We start from the raw sequence: 25,494 nt of genomic DNA on the forward strand, positions 1-25,494 counted from the left end.
CAAATACCATTTTATCCATTTTTAAAATGCATTCCAAAAGTGTTGCTAGAGCACTGGGTCTGACCTACTACAATCTTCCACAGAAGTATTCATTTTTAAGTTGCAATTAACCAGCAAAGATGCAACTAAACAGACAAATACATACAGAAGTATTGTGCAGTGTTGTGACCATAATCCTGTGACATGACTTGAAGCATATATGGCAGAGCAGACTGTGTTAATCAGAGGACTCCAGTGCCACTACCCCCACTGGAAGCTCACTTCTGCATTAAGGTACTTCCAAATTCAAATGACAGCATTTTACATATACCTTACCTGAGTTTGATAAGCATCACAAGGTGTAAGACAGACAACCAGATCTAATAATATAATAGTCATCAAAGCACCCCTTCTATAGGAAGGTATTTACCCCAATCTGAAAGTGAAACTGTGCAACAGTGACCAAAGGTCATCAAAAAGCAGTGTCAGGAAAAGTCATGGGGCACCACAGCACTCCTCCATAGTCTCAAGGACACAAGGTGCTGTAAACTTGCAGGGGAAAGAATGCAGCTGTAGCAATGAGGTACCAGACATGATCCTTGCAAAAGCTCCATCAAGAGTTTGTTCTGTAAAATGATACAGTAAAATGTTCTGTAAAGTGTTAGCTGTTTTCTGGTAAGTCTTTTAGCCCACTAACCTGCTGGTGGCCACAGAAAACTCAAGTGTAACATAACATATCCTGGACAATGCTTGTGAATCCCATCTTAAAGAACTGAAATTCCCTCTCAATGGGATTCTTCCATACACTGACGGATCACAACCCTTTTTCTTCTCTGACCCACCATCTTATTATCTATGTGGGATTTAACTCAACCCTGCCACTCCTTTAGTAAGTAGATGTGGCCATCCCCGAACACCTGTTCATGAGTGCCTTGTGAAGTCAGGTAACACCCCACTCTGTACAAATCAAGACATCACACACATGGAACCTCAGGGCACAACTGAATATAAGGTCCTCCACACCTAAATTTCACAGTGGCCACCTATATGCAATGGAGGTCAGTTTTAGAAAACTTAAGCCTGAAATCAAGCCTTCGACCCACACTTCACTTTCCAATATCTGCAAAATTAGAAAGTACAGGAGCCTGCTTTACAGATCTCTGGAGAACTATATCAGGATCACTCAGGAGACTAGAAGAGAACCAAGAACTTTGGAAAATGTCAGAGACAAAAGCTTAATAGCCACTGCAGAGGGTCTCGGTCATGCAGATGTTTCAAATGTGTGCCTAATTTTAAAGTACTGAGTTTAATGGCAGTAGATATTACAGTGGGCACCAACCCAAGATAGAGCTAAGGAAGAAAGGCTAGTGGACAAAAAGGGAGAAAAAGCAGAGCATGAAAAATATTTTTTTCATGTGCTCTATTAGTCATTGTAATCTACCCTAGAGAGGCCCCAGCAAGCAAGTTAACTTCAGACCTCAATTACAACATGTGGGCAATTTTATTGCCCAACAAAAAGTACATTAGACATTTATGATCTCATTTTATTAAATTCTCCTACTTATGACGATCACTATTGGGTGTGCAAGTGTGCGAGTTTAATACAAAAATCCATACTATACTTATACATTAACAAGACCAAAAGCTCACCTGCATGGCAGGTGTTGCTGTGGGTACATGCTTGGGTTATGGATTAACTAACTGCTATCAAAAACTGGGGTCTATCTACCAAATCTAAAGCAAGAAAGGCAGGTGCTTTTCCTGCTGATCTAGCTGAGGGCTCTGATTGAATTACATCGGAAAAGAATAGCTTTGCTTTCTTCATGAAATCTGATTAGAAGAAGGGAGAGGTAACACCCTGCACAACATGGTGAAGCTTAAAAGACAATCTGCTCTTCTTACGGCCCTTTCCGCTCGCTACTTTGATCTAAGTTTTATTGTCTGAGTTTAACACCTTCACCTTTGATTTTACAGAGAAGTTCTTTCCTTAGAGTCATTTTTCTATAGCAAGTAATTGTTCAAGTCTTTTCAGAGAAACTACCAATTATCCAGGATGCTGGAAAATAAGCACTCGTAGTTCTGCTGAAATACAAGATTATTCTCACTGGTATTAAACAGGTAAGGGAAGCCACATTAAAGACTTAAGCTTTACTTTCTAAGATCATTACTTAATAAACAGAGTACTGGCAACAGCTCAACTCACTGCGTGTGGAACCAATTCATTCCTAAACGCAAGAAGGAGACATAACATCATAAAATAATATGGGTTAGACTGGCTTTCCAGTTCACCTCAATTGGATGCTCACTGTATGAGACCGTTGTTATACTACCATTACCCAGTTCAATGCTATAGTGTTACAGTTTTACATCACACACAAAGCCATAGTTCTTTTCTGGAAGCTAATAGAACCCAGCCTGATTTTAGTCAGAATCCTGCACAATAATCCTAACTTTAAGACCAGAAGGGGTTTATATGCTTACCTGATGTGACAGCCTGTGTAACATAATCCCTACAATTTGACTCTAATTTCTGCATCCAGCCCGGCAACCTGTGGCCATATTAGAGATTGTATTTCACATTACAGACATGCACACCTGCTATACAATAGACTTTGGTGTTAAAAATGTACTCCATTTTCTATTTTGACATCAATTTCCATCTTCTCAAATGCTGATGATCCTTTGTTAGTGAGGTGATCCAGGGTAATTGGACATAGCTTTCAAAATTCAATATGCTGTTGCAGGCACTCACCAGCTCTGAAAAGTTGGACCATTCATTTTTATTTCAATGAAAAATACAAGCTGTATGAAGGGAGATGATGCTAAGGAAAAACTAAGCATTCCTGAAGTGAGTTCCAGGTCTGACAGCAGTGAGAACCGGAGCTGTCAAATAACTGCTATTTAAGGATAGTCATCTTTTTTTTTCCCCCCTTGTCTTTTTATACAACTACAGTAGCACCTTAGTGACTAGAATTTTGTAGGTTACTTACGTTTACTAAACTTCCAGCACATGGGCCAGCCTTAGATCATTCCTAGTAAATGTTTGTGAATGAGATGGCAGATCAGTGATAATCCTCCTTTTTTTTTTTTAGGTAAGATGGGAAATAAATATAGTTAGAAATTTAGAGGTTCCAGGATTTTTCTGCAGCTTTAAAACAAAGTAAACAAAAGTGTTACATGCAAGAACAGGCAGTAGCAAAACTAAACCAATTGACATGGAAACATCAACATGATCTTATAAACATACACCTGAAGTTCACAGCTGTTGCAAAGAAAAAAGGCAGCATTGTCTGTTAGCAAAGGCAGTGAGCAGAGACTCCAGGTTTTATTCTTAACTCTCCCATGGATTTCAAGCTCGGCTGTGGGCAGATGACCAAATATCTCAGCTGATCATCTGTAAAATAAGGATAGCAATATTTTCCTATCCCTACAGGATGTTTTCAGTAAAGTACTTGGGAGGCACTCAAATAATGCAATGATGGGGGCCATGAAAGTATCCTTACAGAACAAAGACAACACCTGCTCAACTAACTTAATGGAAAAAAGATGACCGAGCCTGTTATAAGGAATGTTTAGCATTAAAGAAAAGGACAAGCTGCGATTAGCTTCAACTTACAGTACGAAGGTCAAAAAATTAAAATCAGCAAGCCATTTTTATACAATTACTGTGGAAAAAAAGTAAGTATAAGATTAGATATGAAAATTATTGCAAATAAAATACATGAACAGCTAGAATTAGAAATCAGGACAGATGCTTTTATTTTCCCTTTTAGTAGGTAGAAGTGGTAATTCATGGCAAAACATCATTTTGCTACCTTTGGAAAACAAATGTGTATAAAACAGAGGTAACTGTAGCAGAGGTAACACCAGTTTTTCCTCCAAAATTGCAACAATTTTAGTCATTAGTTGATGCTTTAAAAACACAAACATACTTAGTATTCCTTGTGAGTCCATTTTATGCACAGTCTTGAAATTGTTTTCATATTCTTTATGGGAGGTAACTACAGGTAACTCCCCCAGTAGTTTGCTGTACATATTTCTATGTAGCTAGTATTTGAAGAGAACCATCTTAGCCTTGAGGCTTTTTCCTGAACATTCTCTCTCCTTTTATGCAGGGAAAGTAGTACTTCTATAAACACAGAAAAAGATTTAAGAATAGAACAAAACACGAGGTTTGTGAAGAAGGAAGTCTGAGGATCTGGTGTTTATTCCTGGGTTAGCAACAGATTTACCATTACCTTACCTCCATTATTTAGATAGTCCATGATCTATTTTATCTTTAAAAAAAAAAAAAAGTGATGGTATCCCTAGAGGATGGATGCAGGAAAGCCCAGTTCACAGTTCTGAAAAATTTTCCCACATTCTACAGACTACTAATGCTGAGCACACTTCAGTCTCAGAAGCACTCTTTTTCACCCCAGTGGAGACTAAACGCTCAATTCTCAATGAGAGTATTCTGATCCCAAGTCACCCTGGATCCAGTGAAACATCATGCCAACTTAAATTAACATAATTCCCAACAATCCAGCTTTACTTTTTGTAAGATTTGCTAGCTGCTTCACTGTAAGAATCACACAGAGCATCAGTCCCCCGATAATTTTTTTAACTCATTCACCAAACTGTATTTGACAAAAGACCAAATGTGTTAAAAAAAAAAAAGTCTCATGCATTTTGTGACAACTGGTAGCAAGTAGAGCAGAGTGCCTAAATTAAGTGTTCCAACCACAGGAAAGATGAACAGTCATCTCATCTGCTTGGCTTGCCAATAAGCAAATGCATGAACTGTTAGAAGGACATCACGTTCTTCCTCTTGTCCAAAGAGGTGAGAGATATAGAAACAAGATTAAAGGGAAAAAAGTGGGGAAAACTGCACTGTTATGGGGAGATGATGGGGTGACTGAGGGAAGCTAAGTTGAACATCAGTGACATAGCACATACAACTAAATTTCATCTTACTGCTTGACAGCAGGAGGCTGAAGGTGCCTATTTTTTGCTATCCCTACTTGTAAAATACTTGTATGCTGCAAACATTTGTAAGCCATTAGCTAGAACCAACAGCACATGCTCTAAACAACAAAAGCAGGGTTTGTTACAGCCATGGGAATTCTTTCCAGTGAAATCACTGAGAGGTAGGCGGGACAGGATCTCAGGGACCAGCTGAAGCATCACCAAGCCGGGGCAGGTTCACAAACATCCAGACAAAGCTGTAGCAGGTGACTGACAAACCATTTCCTGCAAGGCCCTCCATTGAAGGGGAGATTTCAGTGCTCAGAGTTAGGAAGCATCTCCTCTTATCTAGGAACTCTTTCTGATGAAATCTGAATTATGACTTGTCCTACAATCAGTACAGAGACATTTCACAACATAAACAATCGTCCCTCTCAAAACATTTATGTACTTAAATGCTGTTTAAAAACAATCTGCCTATCTCGTTTTCCTGAGCAAACCATTTCCTTCAAAATTCTTCCCAACACACAGCTTCCAAATCTCTCATAACCTCTGTTACTGTCCTGTAGCAAATGGCTCCCCCATCCTGTTCATTTTAAAGTGTGGGGCCCAAAACTGGAATGGCAGTTCAAACTGGAATACCGAAGTAATTTTCTTTTGATCTCTTTCAGATGCTGTTTAGTCTGTAATATATCTAAAACCATTAAGATTTGTCCTCCAATACCACTTGGTCCCCTTTTTGTACTTCTACGTTTTGTACTTCTAAAATGTAATAGCCTATCTTTATTAAATTTTATAGCAATAGTTTTTGGTCATTTCCTCTAGGTTATCAAGGCCATTTTGAACGACATCTTATATAGTGTTTAGAGCTGAAACAGAAACCAAGTTTTATCCCCCCTCCACCTTATTTCTACCCAAAGTTCACATAATAAATGTCTCCAAACATTTAAAAGACTGCAAATTAAGTCAAAACCATTTGACCTGTGTAAAACTCCCCTCAGTTGGAAGGGCTTTTATTTAGACAGAAATCTACGGAAAGAAAAATCAACACCTGTATTAAAAAAAAAAAAAGCAGGCACCTATTTTTATTTCAATAAAAAGTCAAGACACATGGAAAACTGAAATGACTTCATCTCACTAAAGGAATGTTAAGCAATAGCAGAAGTCATGGTAACACTGAGTACAGCTGCTACTGCTCACGGCATACTGACAAGTGAAAAGAAACCATCTAACAAGCTACAAGATACCTTTCCCTTACATTTCAGAGATAATTAATCAATACTCCCCATCAGTTTCCTGATAGCTTGCTACGTCCCTATATTTTTCTGCAGGTTAAAAGATGTTGGAGAGATGAAAAAGCAACATTCCCTAAAATTTGATAAGAGATGTACAAGAATAATGCAATAAAGAGGCCAAGAAAGCACACATCACATACGCTACTCACACAATCCCTTGAAACACAGGAGGGTATCTTTTCCTTTGTCTGGAACTTCTACACAGTTACTAAAATCACTCTGGCTGCCCTAATTTACAGGTCTGATTGAGATGAGCTTTTAAAATTTCATCATAGTTAAGTGTGCTTGTGAGGTTGATCACTGTTTTCGTGTTTCTACTGAAAGAATTTAGAACACTTGAATTTTCTCTCCTCTCTCCCTCCACTCCTAAATCTCTAGTAAAGTAATACAAATTCATAGCAGATGAGGAAGAAAAATAACATCTAAGGAATCTCAAATTAGCCAACAGTCTGTTGATTAAAGCCCTCCTTCAGAAGCTAGCAAAATCTGAGCACAATTTAATAAGGCAAGATCACCTTCTATTTGCTTTGTCTCTCACATGTTTCACCTAAGCCATTGCCAGAGACATTAGCAAACTTAAGAAAGCCTTTAGCTTGACTGAGAATTGATTTTTTTTCTTGTTCTTAAAAAAAACAGAACCCAATTCGAAAGAATAAATCCAGTTTGTGGATGCATCAAAGACTAAAATGCGTATGGAAACTAAACTCCCCAACACCCTCACTCGGTTCCAAAGAAGTTTCATCTTAAAAACTAAGCATCTCAGGTACCTACAGATGACACCACATGCCTCTAGAAGTGGAGATAACTGAGCAGCGTATTTTAGGTTCTGCATTTTGAAATCAAGCAGTTGTGTCCCACCTGCATGTAATCTCTTTCACAAGCCCAATCTTCAACTAAAAATGATAATAGGTACCGAACACAAGATAAATCAGTAGCAGAGAGAGGTGAGGAAAAAAAAAATAAAAAACCAACACAGGAATCACTAGAACACCTCAATTATTTTCATATTTTAAGAAGAAACTTGTTTTTTAATAATACAAACCTCAAATTTTACCCAGTTACATACATTCACTTTCATTATTTATACAATTTTTGTGCAAGACTTGCAGTTATTTACATCTTCCAGTACAACTGCCTTTAGATACCACAGTTTTATATTAACTTCTAGTTACACTTCCCATCTATTACACACAAGTGAAACAAGAACAAGACTAAGACTATTCCCTTTTGTCCAGATGTGAAAACTGCATAGTGGAGACAGTTATGATGTTTTTGATAAACCCATACCAAGTCATGTTGCTTTGGTAGACTGCATTGGAATGTAAAATGTAACGGTCAAAGAAAAAGTTTAAGAGACAGAAAAAAGAAAAAAAAAAAAAGAAGTTTGCAGACAGTGAGGAACTGGCCACCTACTTACTTTCTGACAAGGCAAAGTGGCTTTTCAAAGTACTTAGAAAAGTGGAAGACAAAAAAAAAAAAGAAGAGTGAAAAGGTAAACAGAGTATTTGAATTCCATTAACAGTGCCAATAAATTGGTGTTTTACGATTAAATGAAGCTAAAAGATGCAGAAACTATCCTGAAATAATATAGAAGTGTGCTGATACTTTTATCTACTTGCTATGATGTGTGTTCTAAGCTCATGGCAGAAAATAAACATGGTAATGCCACTGAAACCTGTGCAACTGGGTTACTGAGTGAATTACAAATCAGAGAGAAAAGAGTGAACACAAAACAAGAGCATGGCTACAGATGCAAGATTACAGAAGTATAGAAAGATGGCTGAGTGTCTCAGCGCTCAGTTCAGATTTGTGCTACACATATGCAAACTACAAGACATGTATTTTGTTCCAAAGCACAAGGAAAATTAGTAGCAGATAAAGAAACACAAGAACCACCACATACCTTCTAAACGGTGAGACAACAATGCAGAAATATGCTTTTGAGCTCAACTGCACCTTTATCCCAGATTGTTTCCTGCATTAGGGAGAGGAAACTAAGAAAAGACTAATAACAAAACAAGAGAGGGAAAGCAAGAGAGGGAAAAAGTAAATAGGATGGAGCTTGGCACTTTCCTAAAATGTTTTGTTACCTAAAAAAGACCAGGTAATTCATAAATTTATAAAGAGCTATGTTGTCATTTACCTTCCCCACGCCTTTGTCAGTGCGGAGAATCACGGCAATGTCTATTTTAGCGACAAGTGTCTCAGTGAAAATTCAGTGCCCCAAAGGGTAGTTTCATTTTCACATATAGTAATTTTAGTTGGAATTGAATATGTTCTTCATAGTGATTTCCTAGTTACGTGACAAAGATTCAAACAAACACCTTTTTTAAAGGAATACTAAGGGCTAATGAAAAGCATGCAGACATAACTTACTGTTATTTCTCAAATTTAGATTTGTTGATAAAGTTATTTACACAAAAAGTACCACTCAGGTATATAGCATGTGGCCACAAAGCCATAAAAGAACATGATATTGCAACACTGGCTGAGCACTTTCAATCCCCTAGACTCAAAAAACTGAACTGCTGAGAGCTTTGATTATCCCATTCAGCTTTTTTTTTTTTGCCCTCCCTTTAAGTGGGAGACTTGCAGTGATTGTGAGGCTACCTTCTGGCCAAAGTTCATTCCCCTCAGTTTTTTCACGGAACGTGATACAATGTAGAACAGGGCTTGGAAGGAAGATAAAGGAAGAGTTCACTAAAAAGCAACATGAGAGAGTATCTACTCTAAAGTAGAGCTGGGTTTTATCACATTGAAAACCACAAATGCTCAAAGTTACCAGCATGGTGCAACTAGTATGAGCCCTAGATCAAAAACAAAGAAAGAGGTTTGAAGTAAACACTCCCTGTGATTATATAAAGTGAATTTGTGTTCTGAAGTGATTAACTCCTGTAAATTTAGCAAGATAGGTTTGTGTCACATTTCAGAAAAATAGTGTTTCAGTCTCTCTATGGAAAGGTGAAGGATTTTGTTCTGGCCCTGCATAATCCATTCCTGCATTGCAGGGCACAGCCCTCCCCACAATCCTCTACCATAAAAGGCAGCTCCATTTTCTTGTGCTTTTCAAAGTAGCAGGCTTAGTGGTTACAAAGTTCATGTTTTAAAGTGCACTGTCATTTTAACACTTTACCATCTTAAAAAAGAAAATAAAATGTTCAGGTACTAACAGTTTATAAAAATAATAGCTGCAATATTCCTCTAAAATTGCAACTTAAAACCAAGTCAAAATAGCAAAGATTCAAATATCTTTTTTTTTAAAAAAGATACTAACCAACAATAAAAAAAATTCTTTCTGCAAAGAATTACCAAGCAAAACCTTACATACTGTCCTGCAAGCCTCTCCTAACAGCACCTCACAGAAAATCCATCCAGTTTCTTCCAGCTGACAACCTCAAGAAAACAGAGGTCTAAATAAATCAGTCCTTCCCACCAGTCACCTACATAAGTGCAGGTGTGGATGCTGGTGTAGTTTTTCCATCAGCTCTTCCTCTGTAGGTTCTTCCAAAACATCTCTACAAAGAAAAAGCATGAGTTGTTAGGGACAGCAAAGGGAAGTTCTCAGCATTTGTTTTTGCAATGCACACACTGAGATGCAGCATGTGCTCATTTCATTCTTGAGACGAGGAATTAAAATTACAATAAAGTTGATGCTCCCTAAAGATGCATCTACTTGCAAGTGATCCATCCTTTGCAGATGTGTCATGGAAACCAGCAGCTGTTTTCCCATAAGGAGCAGGGAAACAATTTCCTGCACACAGTACAATACAACTGAAGGTCAGTAAATTTGTTTTCCTGAAAGATCTCCCCAATGAGAACATGTTCCCAATGCTACTATTGAATATCCAATGTGAACCAGAAGTTCTACGTGTGCTTGATCATCAACTATCAACTCGCCACCCACAATTTCATAATAAGCCAAGAATTTGCATCGCTTTCCTCATCTTCCCTTTTTTTCTACCTCTCAGCACAGCCCCCTCCACACACACACACTTCCGACACCTCTTCACCCATGATGCTATTGGCAGGAAACATATAAAGGTTAAGGATAACAAGTCAGCTTAAAGGAAGCCTAACCAAAGCACATGCTGAGTTTCTCCAAGGTAACAGATGAAACAGTTTGCTTGTGACAGAGGAAATAAGAGACAAGCATTTTACCCTCTTGCAACCAGCATGCTAAGAGATGAACAAACAAAAAACCATGCTAAGTAGATTATCGAGCCTAGTTTAACTCACCTGAACATTAGTTCAACTGTCCTCTGGTATTCAATATCTGAGAGAGACTCCCGATGACAGCGACGGTCCCACTTGTGGATAAAGTTCTAGAACACAAAAGAGACAGAAAGAAAAATTAAAGGCTACTTCTAATTACATCAGTAAAGAGGTTATGTCAGATCAATACACTGGGAGGTGGGAAGAGGGACTGCTTTAAACAGTGCCAGAGCAGTAATTCATTTAGTCATCAGCATATTTATTGACTGTGGGTCACTTCGAATTTGTTGTTCAGGAATGGAATAACTTCCTCATCACACTGAAAGAACAGTAGAACTAAAAATAACCCTGCTGCCTTCTCCGCCTAGCAAGGACTGCCTCCCCAGGATAACTGTGTGAACTACCCACAGGAGTTCACCTGCTTTAAAGTTTTTCCTCTAAAAAAAAAAAGCCAAAAAAAAAACAAAACACAATATAAACATATTCTTAGTCCAGGAGTCACAAAACTCAGCTTCTGGTTTTTTCATCCTCCCCATCCACTTTTAATTGTATGAATCAATACCTACGAGCAGATAGACAGCTTAGGGGTAAAAGAGAAAAAAAGACAGAAAAACAGTGATATCCTAGTAATATCCTTCTCTCTGGCTCCAGTTTGCTAAAACTTCGCTCTTACAGCAAACTCTGTCCAGAGCCCTTCAGAAGTAAGCATACAGAAAACTTCACAGGACTGGCTTCCTGTCAGAACTGGAAGTCTTTCCTAGCGTGCCCAGGGGTAAGATAGAGGCTTCACATGAGACTTACCTCACCTAAATTGATCTGTTTACCATTCTGCATAAAGCAATATATTTTAGTTCTCTATGCAACCAAAAAGCAACAACAAAAACCACAACATCCACCACATCTCCAAAAGAGAAATTATCATTGGTTTTAAGATGGGGTGAAGTGCCCTCTAAAGATGTTCGATTTCTTCCATTACTTATGCAAGGCTTATATGATTAACAAGGATTAGATGGCTATGATTAATGTTCCTTTGTTGCCTTCACCATCAAAAAGCTCAAAAGACAAACTTTCAGAGAAGTACAGATACACAAGAGACCAACAAAACTACATGTTCATGGCATTAGCTAGGTACCTACATTTCCATGACTTCTTTAAAAAGCTATAGACAACGATCTCTCCAAAACAAGTAATCAGTTCCAGTGTTCTAGTGTGGAACTGGGTAATAATCCAAACTGGGAGGTGGGAAGAGACACAGGACCACCAAATAAAACAAAAATGTAAAGCTTAAATAGTTTCATTTGCTGACAAATCAAATGCAAAAAATATTTGCAGCTTGGAAGTTAAATACTAAAGTACTAATAATATTAAAGTACAAGAGAAGCATTTCTATAATATTTAAAAATATCATAACACATCTTTGCAGTGAGTTAGTTATAACAAAAAACGTACACACCCAGTGAAATGCAACCAGATTTGTGACAAAGTTTAAAAAAAAAACACACAATTGTCTGGGAAAAAGAAAATGCTTCCTCAGCATCTGAATGAAGGAGATGGGGAAGAAGATTAAGCAAACATGCAAAACCAACCTGCATTTCCCAGAAAGTTTCCTGGGTTCTTTCTGTTTCCCGTACAGACCAGAACCTGTTGTCAGAATCCAACACCAAATAAACACACTTTCTTACCTCTAGAAGTAAAGCTACGAAGAGATTAACCCAGATGACAGATGAGATCAACCACCAGGCTACAAAATAGATCTTTGCCCACCTGCAGATCAGATTAACAGACAATAAGTAAAGTAGGCAGCAAATAACCTCAGCCTGAAAGTGACTGAAGACGTGAAATTGCATTTTTCCTTGAAAGGTAATACTATTACTTTCCTAATGTAAAAAGAGATTTTAAACTACTACTAATAAAACATAATAATCTCAGCCTTTCTTTAAGTTAAAAGCAAACAGATTTCTCCAAATTGATTTTCTCCACCCACTTAAGATACCTAAACAAACCCTGAAGGGACAGAAAAATAGCCTAGGAGAAGTTGTTCTGGATCACAGAAGAAGATTCATCTAGGCTAGTATCCTCTGAGTGGTCAAAAGTGGAAGCACATGGAAAAAGTGCAAGAACATGACTAGATATCTACAAGGCTACTCCCTTCAGAGCTCTCCCCATCTCCAATCATTTGCAGTTCAGATTTCTTGAGCTAGAGGTAGCTTTCATTCATTGCATATCCCAAAGGATTTCTTTCACAACTTGTCCAGTCTTCACCAGACCACATTAAACATTTATCACAGACAACAGCCTGTTGAAGAATTCCACACCTTAACTACATGCTGGTTGAAGAACCACTTCCCTTCTGTTTGATTCAAACTGCTAGATTCAAGATGCGGAAATCATGAAATCAGGACTCCACAGAAATCAAACAGCAAATTTCCTAGGTCTACTGCATTAAGATTTCACCAGCCAAGGATCAGTGAAACAGCTTAACTCAGAACCTATCCAGTTAATTCAAACATTCCCATAAAATAATGCAATGCAAATGAAAGATATGCCCAAGGTTCTAAGTATACTGAACATTATTTACCCCCAGGGAAAATACAGAAGCAACCCAGAACATCTGACAGTGATTCACTTACATCTCTTCTGTGAGACTGGCTCTACAGTGAGACCCACCCACCTACCTAATCCATGTTGCAAACCAGCTTAAAATTCACTTAAGCAATTCACACTTTTTTGGAGCAAGACGGCTACCAAACCAGTTTCCAATACCTTCTAAATGGTATTTAGAAAGAAAAGAAATGGTATTTAGAAAGAAAAGAAAGGTTAGCTGCATGCCTCTTATTAGCTTCTAGGAATTGTAATATGTGTATAATTCTTGTTCATTTACTTTATAAGCTAGATTTACATGGCTCCATATTGGTATTATTACTGCTACTTACGGACTTGAGTATCTTGAGAACGCTTCCAGAAAGACTTGCCAGTTGTTCACTACCATCACATCCCAGAGGGTCACCACTGCTGCCTGAATAACACGAGTAAAACAGAAATTGAGTTGCTACTTCACATGCTAAAAAGCCTCAGAAAATGAGGGAAAGGGACAGGCATGGAGGCAAAGAGGTCAGGATTCCATCTATGATCAGACTCACAGCAAAGTCATCAAAGTTGTTTGGCCAGTATTCCAGCTGTTCATAGGTCCCACACTGCACAGTGCCATTATTATATGTTGTATTGACAACGCTACAAGAGAATTGGTCTGATATGAGCATAGCTTTCTACATACTTTACCTCAAAAAAACAAGATTCCTGTGATTAATGTTAAGTGTCTCATGTGCACAGAAAACACAGGAAATCATTAAAGTATTAAACCTACAGCAGGTTAAAATTTTGAGCTATAGATAAGCACACTGGCAATTCCAATACACCAAGAAAAAAACCTGAAAGAGTAGCAGATGAAAAAAGTCTGTGTGATTGAAAATTAAATTAAGGGCAGCTTCAAGAGCAAGAAGAAAAAACAAACACAAACAGCCCATAGGTACAGAGTTGCAGATGCCTTTGAAAATCACAGTACTACTTTCTGAATAGTGATGCTTACCTGACATTTCCCATAGGGACCACAGCACCTTTAAATAGCATTATGCCAGTTATAGCAAATGCATAGAAAACCACCTGGAAGGAATATATTTCAGTATTAGTTTTGAATATTTCTGTCACTAAATAGGCAAACAATGCAATTAAACATGGCATTCACCGTAGTACCACAAGTAAAAGATTCTGGTCATGATCAATGTCCAGACATTAAGAAGTATTTTAACTTCAATACGCTTGGGCTTTTTTTTTTTTTTAATTGCTTGCTCTTTTTAATATTCTATTTAACTTTCCTTTGTTAAAATGCATTGCAACAATTTAATTTATGATCTGTCAGAAAACAAAACAAAACAAAACAAAGAAAAACACTAACTATAAATAAAAGGAATAATCTAAGTATTTGGGGAGCTTTCTGTTAGATTCATTGAAAATCAGCTTTTACAAAACCTAACATAAGGACAAAAATAAGCCAGTATTACATCAGCAACTTCTTCTAAAATGTTATATTAATCTAAACGCCAAGGTTTCATAATAAAATGATTTTGGAACTGCAGTCTTTTACTTGTTAGGAAAACACAAACCTCTTTTTAAAAAGAAAGCTTTCACAGCCTTCTGCAGTTACGTACTATTAAAATTTGCTAAATGACCTAAAAAGCTTGTTCTAGAAATAATCTATACTCCTCTGAGTACGGAACCATTTGTTCTAGGACAGCCTGAGACAAGATGAGTGTTTGATGAAACTGAAGTGTCATTAGTCACTTTTCTGTATTTTGCTAGAAGACAGCCCCAAGAAGAAGGTCTGGGAAGAAAGTTAGAGACTGCTCTGATCTGTGAATCCCAGCATTTTAAATGCTACTGGAGTAAGTTGAAGCTGCTGTTCCACAACCTGCCAGGAGATGGGGCATCTGCCCTTGCAATAAAGTCGATTTTATTCTATGATAAAGATATTACCTCTAAACTGATGTACTGCCTAACATATTAGCTAACAAGCTGTATTACTTTATCAGCATATGTTCAAGGCTAAAATTCGGAAAGATCTTTTGCATCAGCAGGTAACGGAGTTGGACTTGACTATGGTAGAAGGCTCAGTGACAGCTTCTACTCAGCCTTAAGTAAAAGCAAGTTAAATTAATGGAAGTGGCAAACACTGTTGCAGAGTTGTCTCACAATTGGTGCAAAACTACAGCTGACGCTCCCAGCCCAAAGGACAATCCACAGCAGACACTTCATGAGCATTATATCTTACATGCATGAGTAGGGACACCATACTGAAACACTAAAACATCATGTCTAAAATAAAACTGAAGCCCATTACTGCAGGCTCCTGCCATCTTAGCTATGTCTGTCAGGACAGCAGGGAGCCTCCAGCAGAATTCTGTAGTTCAGGTACAGACACGCCAGTAGCAGCACAGCTTTGGGGTCCTACTGTAAAGCACAAGGGAGCTCACCTGATGAGTGCTATCTCCCAGGGCTCTGACATATGGGCTCTGTCACATTCAGCAGCAGCAAATATCAGTCGCTGCCTCCCCAACCTAGCCACCAAGCAACCCTAGCAGCCTGTGATGGGGGTGACAAGCAAATGTGCGCTCCTTTAGCGTGGTGTACCCATTTCACCAAGAAATTGCAAAATTACCAAGAGTACAGGCAGCCTTTAGAGTGCTCATTACATTGAGCAACCACAATTCAGAGCAGCATTTTCTACAGTGGCTTTGGGAAGACATGGGAATTTATTTATTTCCAACAATTCAACAATTGTCAAAAGTTTCCCATTACACTGAAGATGGTCCTATCTTATGCAAGACTGGTATTTAGGCTCCTAAGAACCCAAAGAGACTCCTAATTTCACCTGTAAAAGCTAATGTCTTGGTTTGTGCACTCCCAAATTCTCAGTTTTAAGAGTAGCTCCCAACAGCATGTATGACTTGCAAAGCAGAACTAAGTTTGTTACCAATTTATCTTTGCACAAGCCAACATTTTTATTTCAAATTGCAACATAAACCTCTCCAGGCCACAATTTAAGGTCCCTCCCCTACAGATATAAGCAGAGATTAGTAAGGACAAAACCCAGATATTCTGGATAAATTGCATGCTAAGTCAGTTCTTGTTTTGATCTACTAGAATAACTTCTCAGAAAACACCTAATACACAGCAAAACCTTGCTCTTTAACCATTATTTCAAATTAAGGTATTTTAAAAAATAAAAACAACATGAAATAAAGACACCCACTCATTTGCTGTGTCAGGAAGCCACAGCTGCAAATCCAGAAACTCAAGAGTTAGGAAATGTAGACTTTATGTAATCAGCATCAATCACACACTGTGATACATCCTTGAATCATCCGTTTACAGAGTATGTTGTACACATCCAACACACTTTGAACATGATGGCAGGGACTTTCACAAAACCTCACGTCCAAACATGCCAGCCATCTTAAGACTTTCTCAACTGAGAACAATTATAAAGTTGAGAATTCAACTGAGAACAATTATAAAGTTGTTTTGCTATGTAATTTAACATAAGCAAGCCAGGGTAAGGAAAGAGAGGCCGCTTTAGAAACAGATGAGTTTTTCTTTGAAAGCAAAATTTCCAGCCTGAGACAAGTACTTTAGAGAAGTTTCAATAACCTTTTAAAGGTACTCCTAGAGGAAACCGGTAATTGAGGCACAGTCACCACATGCTGGCCATAACAAAACAGTAGTTTGTTACGGCTTTGCCAGACATGCTCTAGAGAATTAGTTGATGATGGTGAAATATTACGGTTCATGGAAATTGTAATCCAAAGACCCTGGTTTACTTTGTCACTTCCTTTCTTACAGACAGCGGTAAAGTAAGTGGTGTGTGTTCATCAGTCTTGCTTTATGACTTACCACAAGGATTCCTGCAAAGGCTCTCAAGTTTTTTACCAGATCCAGCAATGTAGTAACAACCAAAGCCATGAACTAAAACAAAGCAGAATTTGATATGCATTACATTCACCACACTTACACTCTGTATCAAATTATCTTTACTAAAAGGACAAACAAATACTGATCAGGAAAGGGAGATATGTCTAAATGAGGATAATCTTTTATACAGTGATATCTGCATGAGATACTTAAAATGAACAGTGCCGTACTCTTTTTCATATGCAGCCATCATGCTAACTTTTAGGTACAATTAGGCTCCCGTGACCTAAAGGGCTATATATAAAGATCAGAACTGGCAAAATAATGATCTTAAGTGCCCCTACAACTTCAGGGTGATTGATATGGATTGAACAGGAAGCATGTCTATTTTATACTTTCCACAGAAATTACACCAGGTAGATATTTATTAAGATACAAGTCCTACTCCTGATGTCAATTTGGACTTAGTGTTCAAGCAAGTCTAAGCATGGGATTATAACAAACAGTCAAACAGCTTCAACTGATTTCAGATTCAAGAATAGGTACTCTGGTGTAAATACGCATAACTAGAAAGTGAAAAAGGGATTAATTCCAAAAAACCCTTTACAGAACTAAACTGTCTGGCAGTATCTAGTGAGAGCAAGTCCTTCACTTCCTGAGTACAAAGTTCTTCAAGGACTTCACATCCAGTCACTTAGTTCAGACTGAAGCCTTACATAAGTTATGCAAGTATTTCTGGATATGTTTCTCTACCCACTTTAGAATACTAACATCAACTGCAATGACATCAACGGAACTTCCCTGGCAATTTTCTCAATGGAGAAAACAACCTAAAGAGAGTTTGTGAGGTTCTGTGCCTTCTCAGGTGGGAAAGAATTGCAAGCTAGTACACAACATTACAACAAGCTTTAATAAAATTTATAATTTGACTAACAAAGATATCAGAAGTGTGGAGGAGTAAGCAAACACCTTCATATTAGGAATGATCCGCAGGAACCTGAAAACGATTAGCATGTTCACCAATCGAACCATATCCCACAGCGATAACAATCCCATGAACTCAGGTCTCCTAGGAAAGATGGAAGAAAATAATAAATCAGAGAAACAGCTCATGACAGAAAGACAGTTAAAGCTACTTAGCTACAAATAATTGCAAATTCCCCACAACTTCTGCTTAATATCTGTGCCATATTAAAATTTGTTTTGGAAAAAAAAGAATTTTATTTCCTCATATAAACACTTTTTACAACCTATGGCTGACTCGAACACTGCACCCAGTTTTGGGATCACCAGTACAAGAAAGAGATAAACTACAGCTAGGTCAGCAGAGGGCCAACAATATATGGTCAAGCGCTGGTGTACCAGCCCAGCCACTATAGTTTCAGAAACCAGGCTTGCTCAGCCTGAGAAAAGACTGCTTCAGGGCAATCTAGTGACATCCTTCTATTACGTACAGAGAGGTCCCCAAGAAGACAGAAGAAAGGCTGTTCAACGGTGCACAGTAAGAGGGCAAGGGATAATAGGCCTATGCTGAAACAAGGGCAGCTCACACTAGATATAAGGAAGCACTTATCAACCACGAGGACAATGGGAGTCAATGACATTAAATTGTTAGCAATTAACATCCCTATGGCAATGCTTTTGAGTGATGGGAAAAAACAGTGTTCAACAATAAACCCACTGTTAGTTGTTACTTCACCTGGTCTCTTTATAGAGAACTAGTGTAATGAAACAAGTTATCTTAATTTACAATATAACAAATATCCTGAAAAATTAGGGAGAATCAGCATTTCAGGAGTGAGCTTGTATGAAGAGAAAGTATCAAAATGTGTTTTTAAGTCCCTCCCCTAAAAGTAAGATTCACAAAGTCCTCCAAAAGTCCTTTGCTTTCCTCTTCTGGTGTGTCTGCAGTTCATGCATTTTAAAGTAGAAACAATTACTTTTGTGGCTTTGATGGTGAAAAAAGGTTAAGATAATAATCCAAGAACTGTTTGAACTTAAGAAAATCAAGATACTTTTACTTGCTATTTTATTTCTAGTACTGATAAATAGTTTAAAAATCTATGGGATTTTTCCTACTAAAGTTTACAGAATGAAATAAAACTCAGTCTTTGATCTACAGGGTAAAAGGGGATTTGCTAGTTGTTTAGCAGTTCATATAATTGGGCTTACGGACAGTCTGATATTGAAACACGTGAGGTTAGTAGCTGGTTGTGTATGTTGTATCAAATTCCTCTTCCTGCACCTTTCAAAAGCATAGGTCTGCTAAATTATTATTTTAGATCAGATTACAAGTAACACAAACACATCCTTCTCTCAAAACACAGAAGTAAAACTCTTAAGATTTATGAAAAGATTAAATAATTTTCTTTCACCTATTCATTTTGCCTAGCCTTTGGTGATTATAATAGCAAGAACTTCTACTAGGTTTGGAAACTTATGGACAATTATACCATAAGTGTGCATAAATGTGTGTGCGCATTTCCCTGACCCACCCTAAACTCCCAAGAAATTGCAACAGTTCGAGGAGATTACATACCAACCAGGATGAGGAAATCCATACTCTGCAAAAGTTGCAATCTCCAAAACCTTTAGATAGGAGGAGGGAAGAAAAGTCAAAACTGTTTAACTTTGTAATTCTAAGTTTTAAAAATTACTTACATTTCTTGACAGGAAACATTGTTGAGAGCTTTAAGACACTAATTTGACACAGTTTTAAGCTCTGAAATTGACATATTTTTGACTAGAAATTCCCCCAAAGTAATCCAGTGGTGATACATACAAGGATATTGAATGAATTACACTAACAGTGAATTTGACCTCGTCTGCCATACGGGTTTCAGGCCCTTACCAAACAGTAATAATAACCTTCTGCCACTTTTTTATTGAAAAGTGATGTTTAGCTACATAACAGAGTTCCTCATGTGATAACTCTAAGAGCTGAATGTTTCCACGTAACATTAAAAAGGATAATTAACAAGAAGTCTTAGCTTTTCCATCAATTTCAAAAAATCTACCTCCAAAAAAGGAGCATGAAGAGCACTATTCACTACCAAAACCTTCAAGCCAATGAAAACCACAATACTGGCTCAAGCTGTTTAACTCAGCACATTAAACAGTGCTGAATAAAGAACAATTCTACTAGCTCTTGCACCTCCTCATCATCCTAGACACCAAATCCAGCAATACAGAAGTTGAAAACAAAAACAATCAACCAACCAAAAAAAATATCTTACCAGCAAAATTGCAGTCAGAAGTCCATCAAACCTATTGCTCGGGTACGATAAGTATCTTTTCAAGCCCATCGCCAAGATTTTCAGCAACATTTCCAGCAGATAGTATAGGATGAAGAAGCAGTTGATAGCCTTCACCACCACCCCCAAATAATAAAAATTATTAGAATTAAACGCATCAGAGAACAGCAAAAAACATAGGAATACTGTCACATCTTACCCCCAAGAAGAAGTCATCTCTTTCAGAAGGCTGCTTATCTGCATCCATCACCAAAACCACCTTAAAAAACAAGGAATCTTTTATGAATCCACTGCTTTACTGCTGCACAAAGCAGATTTTTTAGCACGAGAACAGGACGTTCCTTTATACTTTACACAGATCTTTTCAAGCAGCTCAGAATATATTCCTTAACTGCAGGCCAGAATATAATCCTTAACCAAGAGTATTCTCTCCTAAGACATTACATAATTAAAGCATGCAAAACAGAGATACCTACCGCAGAAAGTGGTTATCACAATAGAGATTAAAAGAACAAAAACAGAACTGAATTTTTCAGCAGGAAAAAAAAAATCTTACTTACACAGATAGAAACAATGTTTGCAAGGGCTACAACATTTCCCAAGTAGCCAAAGTAAGGATGGCCAAAGGCAAACTGCACTTTCTGCATAAAATGGGATTGGTACTCTGGACTGGGAGGATGCTGAAAAGACAAACACAAAAGGATTTTCTGATATGCAAAATATAAGCATTTTAATAATGATGCAGGAAAAAAAAATCTGATTTAAGCAATAGACTTTTTCAAAGCAGAACTTTGCAAGGCACATGATAATTTTAACTACATTTAAATAGGAAGGTGCTTTCAAGCTCTAGCTATCAGCTAGAGATTGTTCTGAATTGCAAATGGGTTGGTGATTATGGCACAATACAAGACAATACAAGGCAAAGAAGGAAGGTAATCCAACCTCTTCAGTGCCCCAAGCAGGTAAACTAACCACCAGGCTACTAACATATATATTTCTTCTACCTCTCCCAACATTTGTCTCCCTTAAGAGATTCAAAAGTCTTAGTTCAATGTAAATATAGAAAATAACATTTCTTAACCCTTACAAAGTTCATCTCTCCACACACACCATCTCCCTGTCCCCCAAGGGGTGAAGACTTCTTTCTGACCATCTTCAGCTGAAGAGCAACTTCAGCTGAAGTCCATATTTCATCCTTCTTTCACGGTCTGGAGAAAAGTCTTTGAATCTATTTGTTACTCTGCGAACACTAACATATGGTGGAGATGCATTGTTTTAGTATAGGGCTGTCATGACATGACAAATCCCTTGCATCTCATCAAAAAAGGATTTACTACAGACATACATGCTTCTCAAGAGCACTTCCTTCAGAAAGTCTATGCTGGAAGCTTACTCCTCTTCCTCGTTCCATCATAATTAACCTTCCTACTAAACAAAAACAAATACAGCCCTCACCTATTTTGTCTGCCCAAGAAGGTTAAAAATGCTGTGAAAACAACCAGGCATTTCATATATTTAACACTACCTGGCAATCCCAAACTAATGCCGCAAAAGCTCCCCAAAGCAGTGCCATTTGTGACTGTAAGAGCAATCTACCAACAACTTAAAATCAATGACACCTGATCATTCCCTGTGTTCAGGGAACTGTAAAATGCATTTAATTCTACACCTAGCATAATACTATCACTTATTTTTGTTCAAAACCATGATCACTTTTGGCACTTAATAAATAATTGTAGGGTACATACTTGCTTAATGGCATCTTTGTCTAGTTCTTCAAAGAGCTTCTGGAACTGGGCGGCAGACAGCTGGTCACCGGAACATATTTTGAGTGACTTAACATGAAAGAGAAAGTCAGATCAACACCTGCATTAGACGCATCTTCAGAACACATGAGCCCTCTCAGACTATCTCAAAAGCCTAGGAATACAGCTGTAATACAACCTGCACCACAAGGTATTAGAGAGGGCTTCAATATCCTTTGTTTTAATGCTAACCTGCCAAATGACTGTGGGACTTGTTTCACCCTTTTTGTTTTCCCTCTCTGGGATCACAAGCTTCTTAAGAAGGAGCATGCTCTAATGACATACTTGGATTTTTAGTCTCATATAGTACTGCTGTTCTGCAGAGATCCCAAGAACGAAGGTATGTTAGTTATCACTGTTTTGCAGAAATGATTACCTGGAAAGATGGAATTATTTTACAAATTGTAATGTGATGAAGACCCTTCCCTAGCACGCTAAATGCTAACTGCAACTACAGTACACACAGCAACAAAAGAGAAAAAAACACCACTAACCAGAACTAAAACTTGGATTTGCATACTTAAATAATGCAATGGACAGCTTGACATAAGTAGAGAGCATGGTGTTTATTTGCAGACTACTCTGTTTATGCAACCCCTATCCCAGACAACAATGGGAAGCAACACACATACACTTCCTCATTCCGCTTCCAACCTTCAGACTGGAGCCAACCAGCTGCTGTCACGTTATTACCATCAGCTCTTAACTATCACTTTCTCTTGGCAGAAGTTCATACCGTATGTACTTCCAAAACCTGCTGCAATTTTGTTCTTAAAAAGCAACATTACTTTTGGATAACACCCTCATACCATACTGTTAACTCCTGCAACTTCTATCTCCTGTCAGAGACAATTTCTCTGTCCTCAGACAACTATGGCTTTGTAAAACAAAAGTTGGCTTTGTAAAACAAAGAAAGTCTTCACTACCCTACACCACCTACAGGTGGATGCCTTCCTCTTTACAGTAACCAAAGTAGCAGCAATATTGAGGTGAAATCATTGGAACAAAAACTGTCTCTAGGCAAAGACCAACACACAAACACACACTGAGCTGTGCCTCTGCTCATTACCTTAAAGAAAGCAGCATACAAGCAGCTGAGCTGAAAGCTACTGCTCCTAGATCAGTTCTGAGATTAGAAGCATTTCAGTTTCCACAGCTGTCCCATCAGACATTTCCTAGCCACCAAAGTTTTAAAACTCCTACCCTCATGATTGCTTGCTTGCAGCGAGAATCCATTTCAACTTTCTGCAGCACTTGAAGCAAGGCCCCAACACTGACGTACGACCTATTTAAAAGAAGACAGGATGAGCTTAGAGGATGGGCCCTGAAACAGATAACTATCTTGACGGCAGATGGTTGTTTTATTTTTTTTTTTTTTGGAAACACAGAAATAAAAAGGAAACAGACCCCATAAAAAGTCCCAGAAAACAGGTTATAAATACTCAGTTGAATCAATAATAAAATAAAAAGATAAGCAAAAGTGTCATTTTCTTCAAAAAGGGATCCTCAGTTAATATACTAAACAAGAGGCACAGAAACCTGTTTTTTTCTGCAAGGTGAACTACAGTTTCTGTATCCTCCACTTACTGTTCTGCGTTAGCAGGACCCTCTTTCAGGGAAGAAAGCACTTCAAATGCAGCCCGGATTCCTAGCCGTCTCCTGAAGAGGGAGGACTGAACTGATTTCTGTACAGTAAACACACCACAAAAGGAGACAATTTACTTACACTGGTTTAAAGAAAAACCAATTAGATAATATAAATGTGACCTGTAAACTATTTGCCTAGTCCTTAGACAAAACCCACAGCAAGCTTCAGAAAAGTCCATATCTGTTCAAATAAAATTGCTTCCAGGAAATCAAAAAACTGCTTGCTTTCTTCTCCTGACAAAGTCCCCACCATTAGCCACTACATTTAGTTGTTCAGACACCAGGTGCAACCAGACAGGCACTCCCACAGTTTAAAGGGAATACTGCTAAGAGTCAAAGGCTGAAATCAGTAAAGCCCATGCCTATCAGCAGGACTTGGTGACCAGCAGGAATACCCAGCACCCCTAGCAGTTCTACATCCCATGGTCAGATAATACACCAATCCTCTGGCATACACACACATCCCCACCCAAATCATGATTAGAGACCAGAAGAGACCTTCTAGCTCTCATTCCTTACAAGAGCTCTGTGAAAGAGAAGGAAGGAACCAAGCAGACAAATCTCTAGAGTTCAAGTAAACATCCAGGTCATGGTTTATTTTTAATTCTCGCCTGCACAGGCACTTGCTTATTCTGAAGACAATGGCAACTGTAGAGCTCAAGTATTCACAGAAATTCATGCCACTGTTGGACAGCCTACCAAAGAGAAGGAAGTCAGATCCACGTTTTTTTGTGCTTCGATTTTTCATTGCAACCACCTTCAAAATCTCTATTAACTAGTTTTGGGGGAGTCAGATTATGACATGTTCTCCCATGGGAAAGAAGAAAATGGAGAAAAAAGGGAAGAAACAGGTAGAGCAGGAAAACAGAGAAATAAAAAAAATTCTTTGCACACATTACATATAAATATGCCTCTCCCACAGTGGGGTGAAGGCCATTCCTTCTGTGTAATATTGTTTATGACTTACTACGCAACAAACTTCACCTTCTCTCTGGACCTTTACCTAGAGCAACTACTATTTCACTTTTCCCTCAAGCCCTCAGCTCCACTCCTTGCACCTCTGAGGGAAGGAAAGTACTATAGGTCTGTATGTAAATGAGTTACATGGGAATCACACACAAAGCCAAGGTGGTTTGGTGGTTTCCCCCCCACCAGACCTACAGGAAACAGCAGGTGTGAGAAAAGACAAGGTGTATTGCATGTAACAGGGAACTGCTGTTCATTCTACCCTTAAGCTACAGCCCAGCAGTTTAGCTGTCAGACCAGTGCTCTTGTGTAGCACAGCCACTACCTTGAGTCAGGTTTACCAAAAATATTGCTGTTGGGCTGTGAAGTTATATGAAATATGCAGCAGGAAAGTAAAAACCAAAACAACAACAAAAACAAAAATGGAGGTAGTGAAACTGCTGAAGTACTAATAGTAACCAAAGACTTGAGAGAAAAAAAAATCACCTTGAAAATTATAAAGCCAAAGAAAAAACAAACAAACAAAAAACAACAACAACAAAAACCAACACAGAAGATGGTACCTCAGCAAGATCTAGACTTAGCCTGTTGAGGAGCAGAGCCTGAGAGCTCCCTATTTGACTGATGACTGCCTGACCAAAAATTCAGTCACGTGCCATCAATGTGATAAGCATATTAATAGTTAGCCTAGCGCTGTGTTAATTGTATTAATCTACTATGTGTATTAACTGCTAAGTAACTGTGGTGCACCTTGCATGTTTTATACTCATTGCTGGTCACAAACTCAGTTCTGGAGATCTCCAGCTGCACCCATGAAGCCTCTTCCTTACCCACCTCTCCAGTCAGCTCTCTCTCTTTCAAACAGCACTAGGAAATCCACAGAATTCATCCTCCTGGAGGAAGAACATTTTATTGGAAGTAGCA

General features: G+C 38.2%; 1 protein-coding gene across 3 annotated transcripts in view; it reads right to left on the reverse strand.

Moving 5' to 3' along the window:
• Positions 1-8,757: 8,757 nt before the first annotated feature.
• The window catches only part of TPCN2 (two pore segment channel 2), a 29,041-nt gene continuing 12,304 nt past the window's right edge, over positions 8,758-25,494 (reverse strand). For 2 of the 3 annotated variants that reach the window (XM_035552014.2, XM_035552015.2), the window contains 15 exons: positions 23,545-23,642; positions 23,161-23,242; positions 21,901-21,987; positions 20,713-20,832; positions 20,352-20,411; positions 20,135-20,263; positions 19,438-19,487; positions 17,868-17,967; positions 16,881-16,952; positions 14,020-14,093; positions 13,574-13,664; positions 13,367-13,449; positions 12,116-12,197; positions 10,458-10,543; positions 8,758-9,736 (listed from right to left, as the gene is read on the reverse strand). In XM_035552014.2, the coding sequence (XP_035407907.1) occupies positions 9,658-9,736; positions 10,458-10,543; positions 12,116-12,197; positions 13,367-13,449; positions 13,574-13,664; positions 14,020-14,093; positions 16,881-16,952; positions 17,868-17,967; positions 19,438-19,487; positions 20,135-20,263; positions 20,352-20,411; positions 20,713-20,832; positions 21,901-21,987; positions 23,161-23,242; positions 23,545-23,642 (1,293 nt within the window). In that variant the 3' untranslated portion in view covers positions 8,758-9,657. The remainder of the gene's footprint in view (positions 9,737-10,457; positions 10,544-12,115; positions 12,198-13,366; positions 13,450-13,573; positions 13,665-14,019; positions 14,094-16,880; positions 16,953-17,867; positions 17,968-19,437; positions 19,488-20,134; positions 20,264-20,351; positions 20,412-20,712; positions 20,833-21,900; positions 21,988-23,160; positions 23,243-23,544; positions 23,643-25,494) is intronic. The other variant, XM_035552016.2, reaches the window with a different exon arrangement.

This window comes from Cygnus atratus, chromosome 5, assembly GCF_013377495.2.
Source record: "Cygnus atratus isolate AKBS03 ecotype Queensland, Australia chromosome 5, CAtr_DNAZoo_HiC_assembly, whole genome shotgun sequence".
NCBI lineage: Eukaryota > Metazoa > Chordata > Aves > Anseriformes > Anatidae > Cygnus > Cygnus atratus.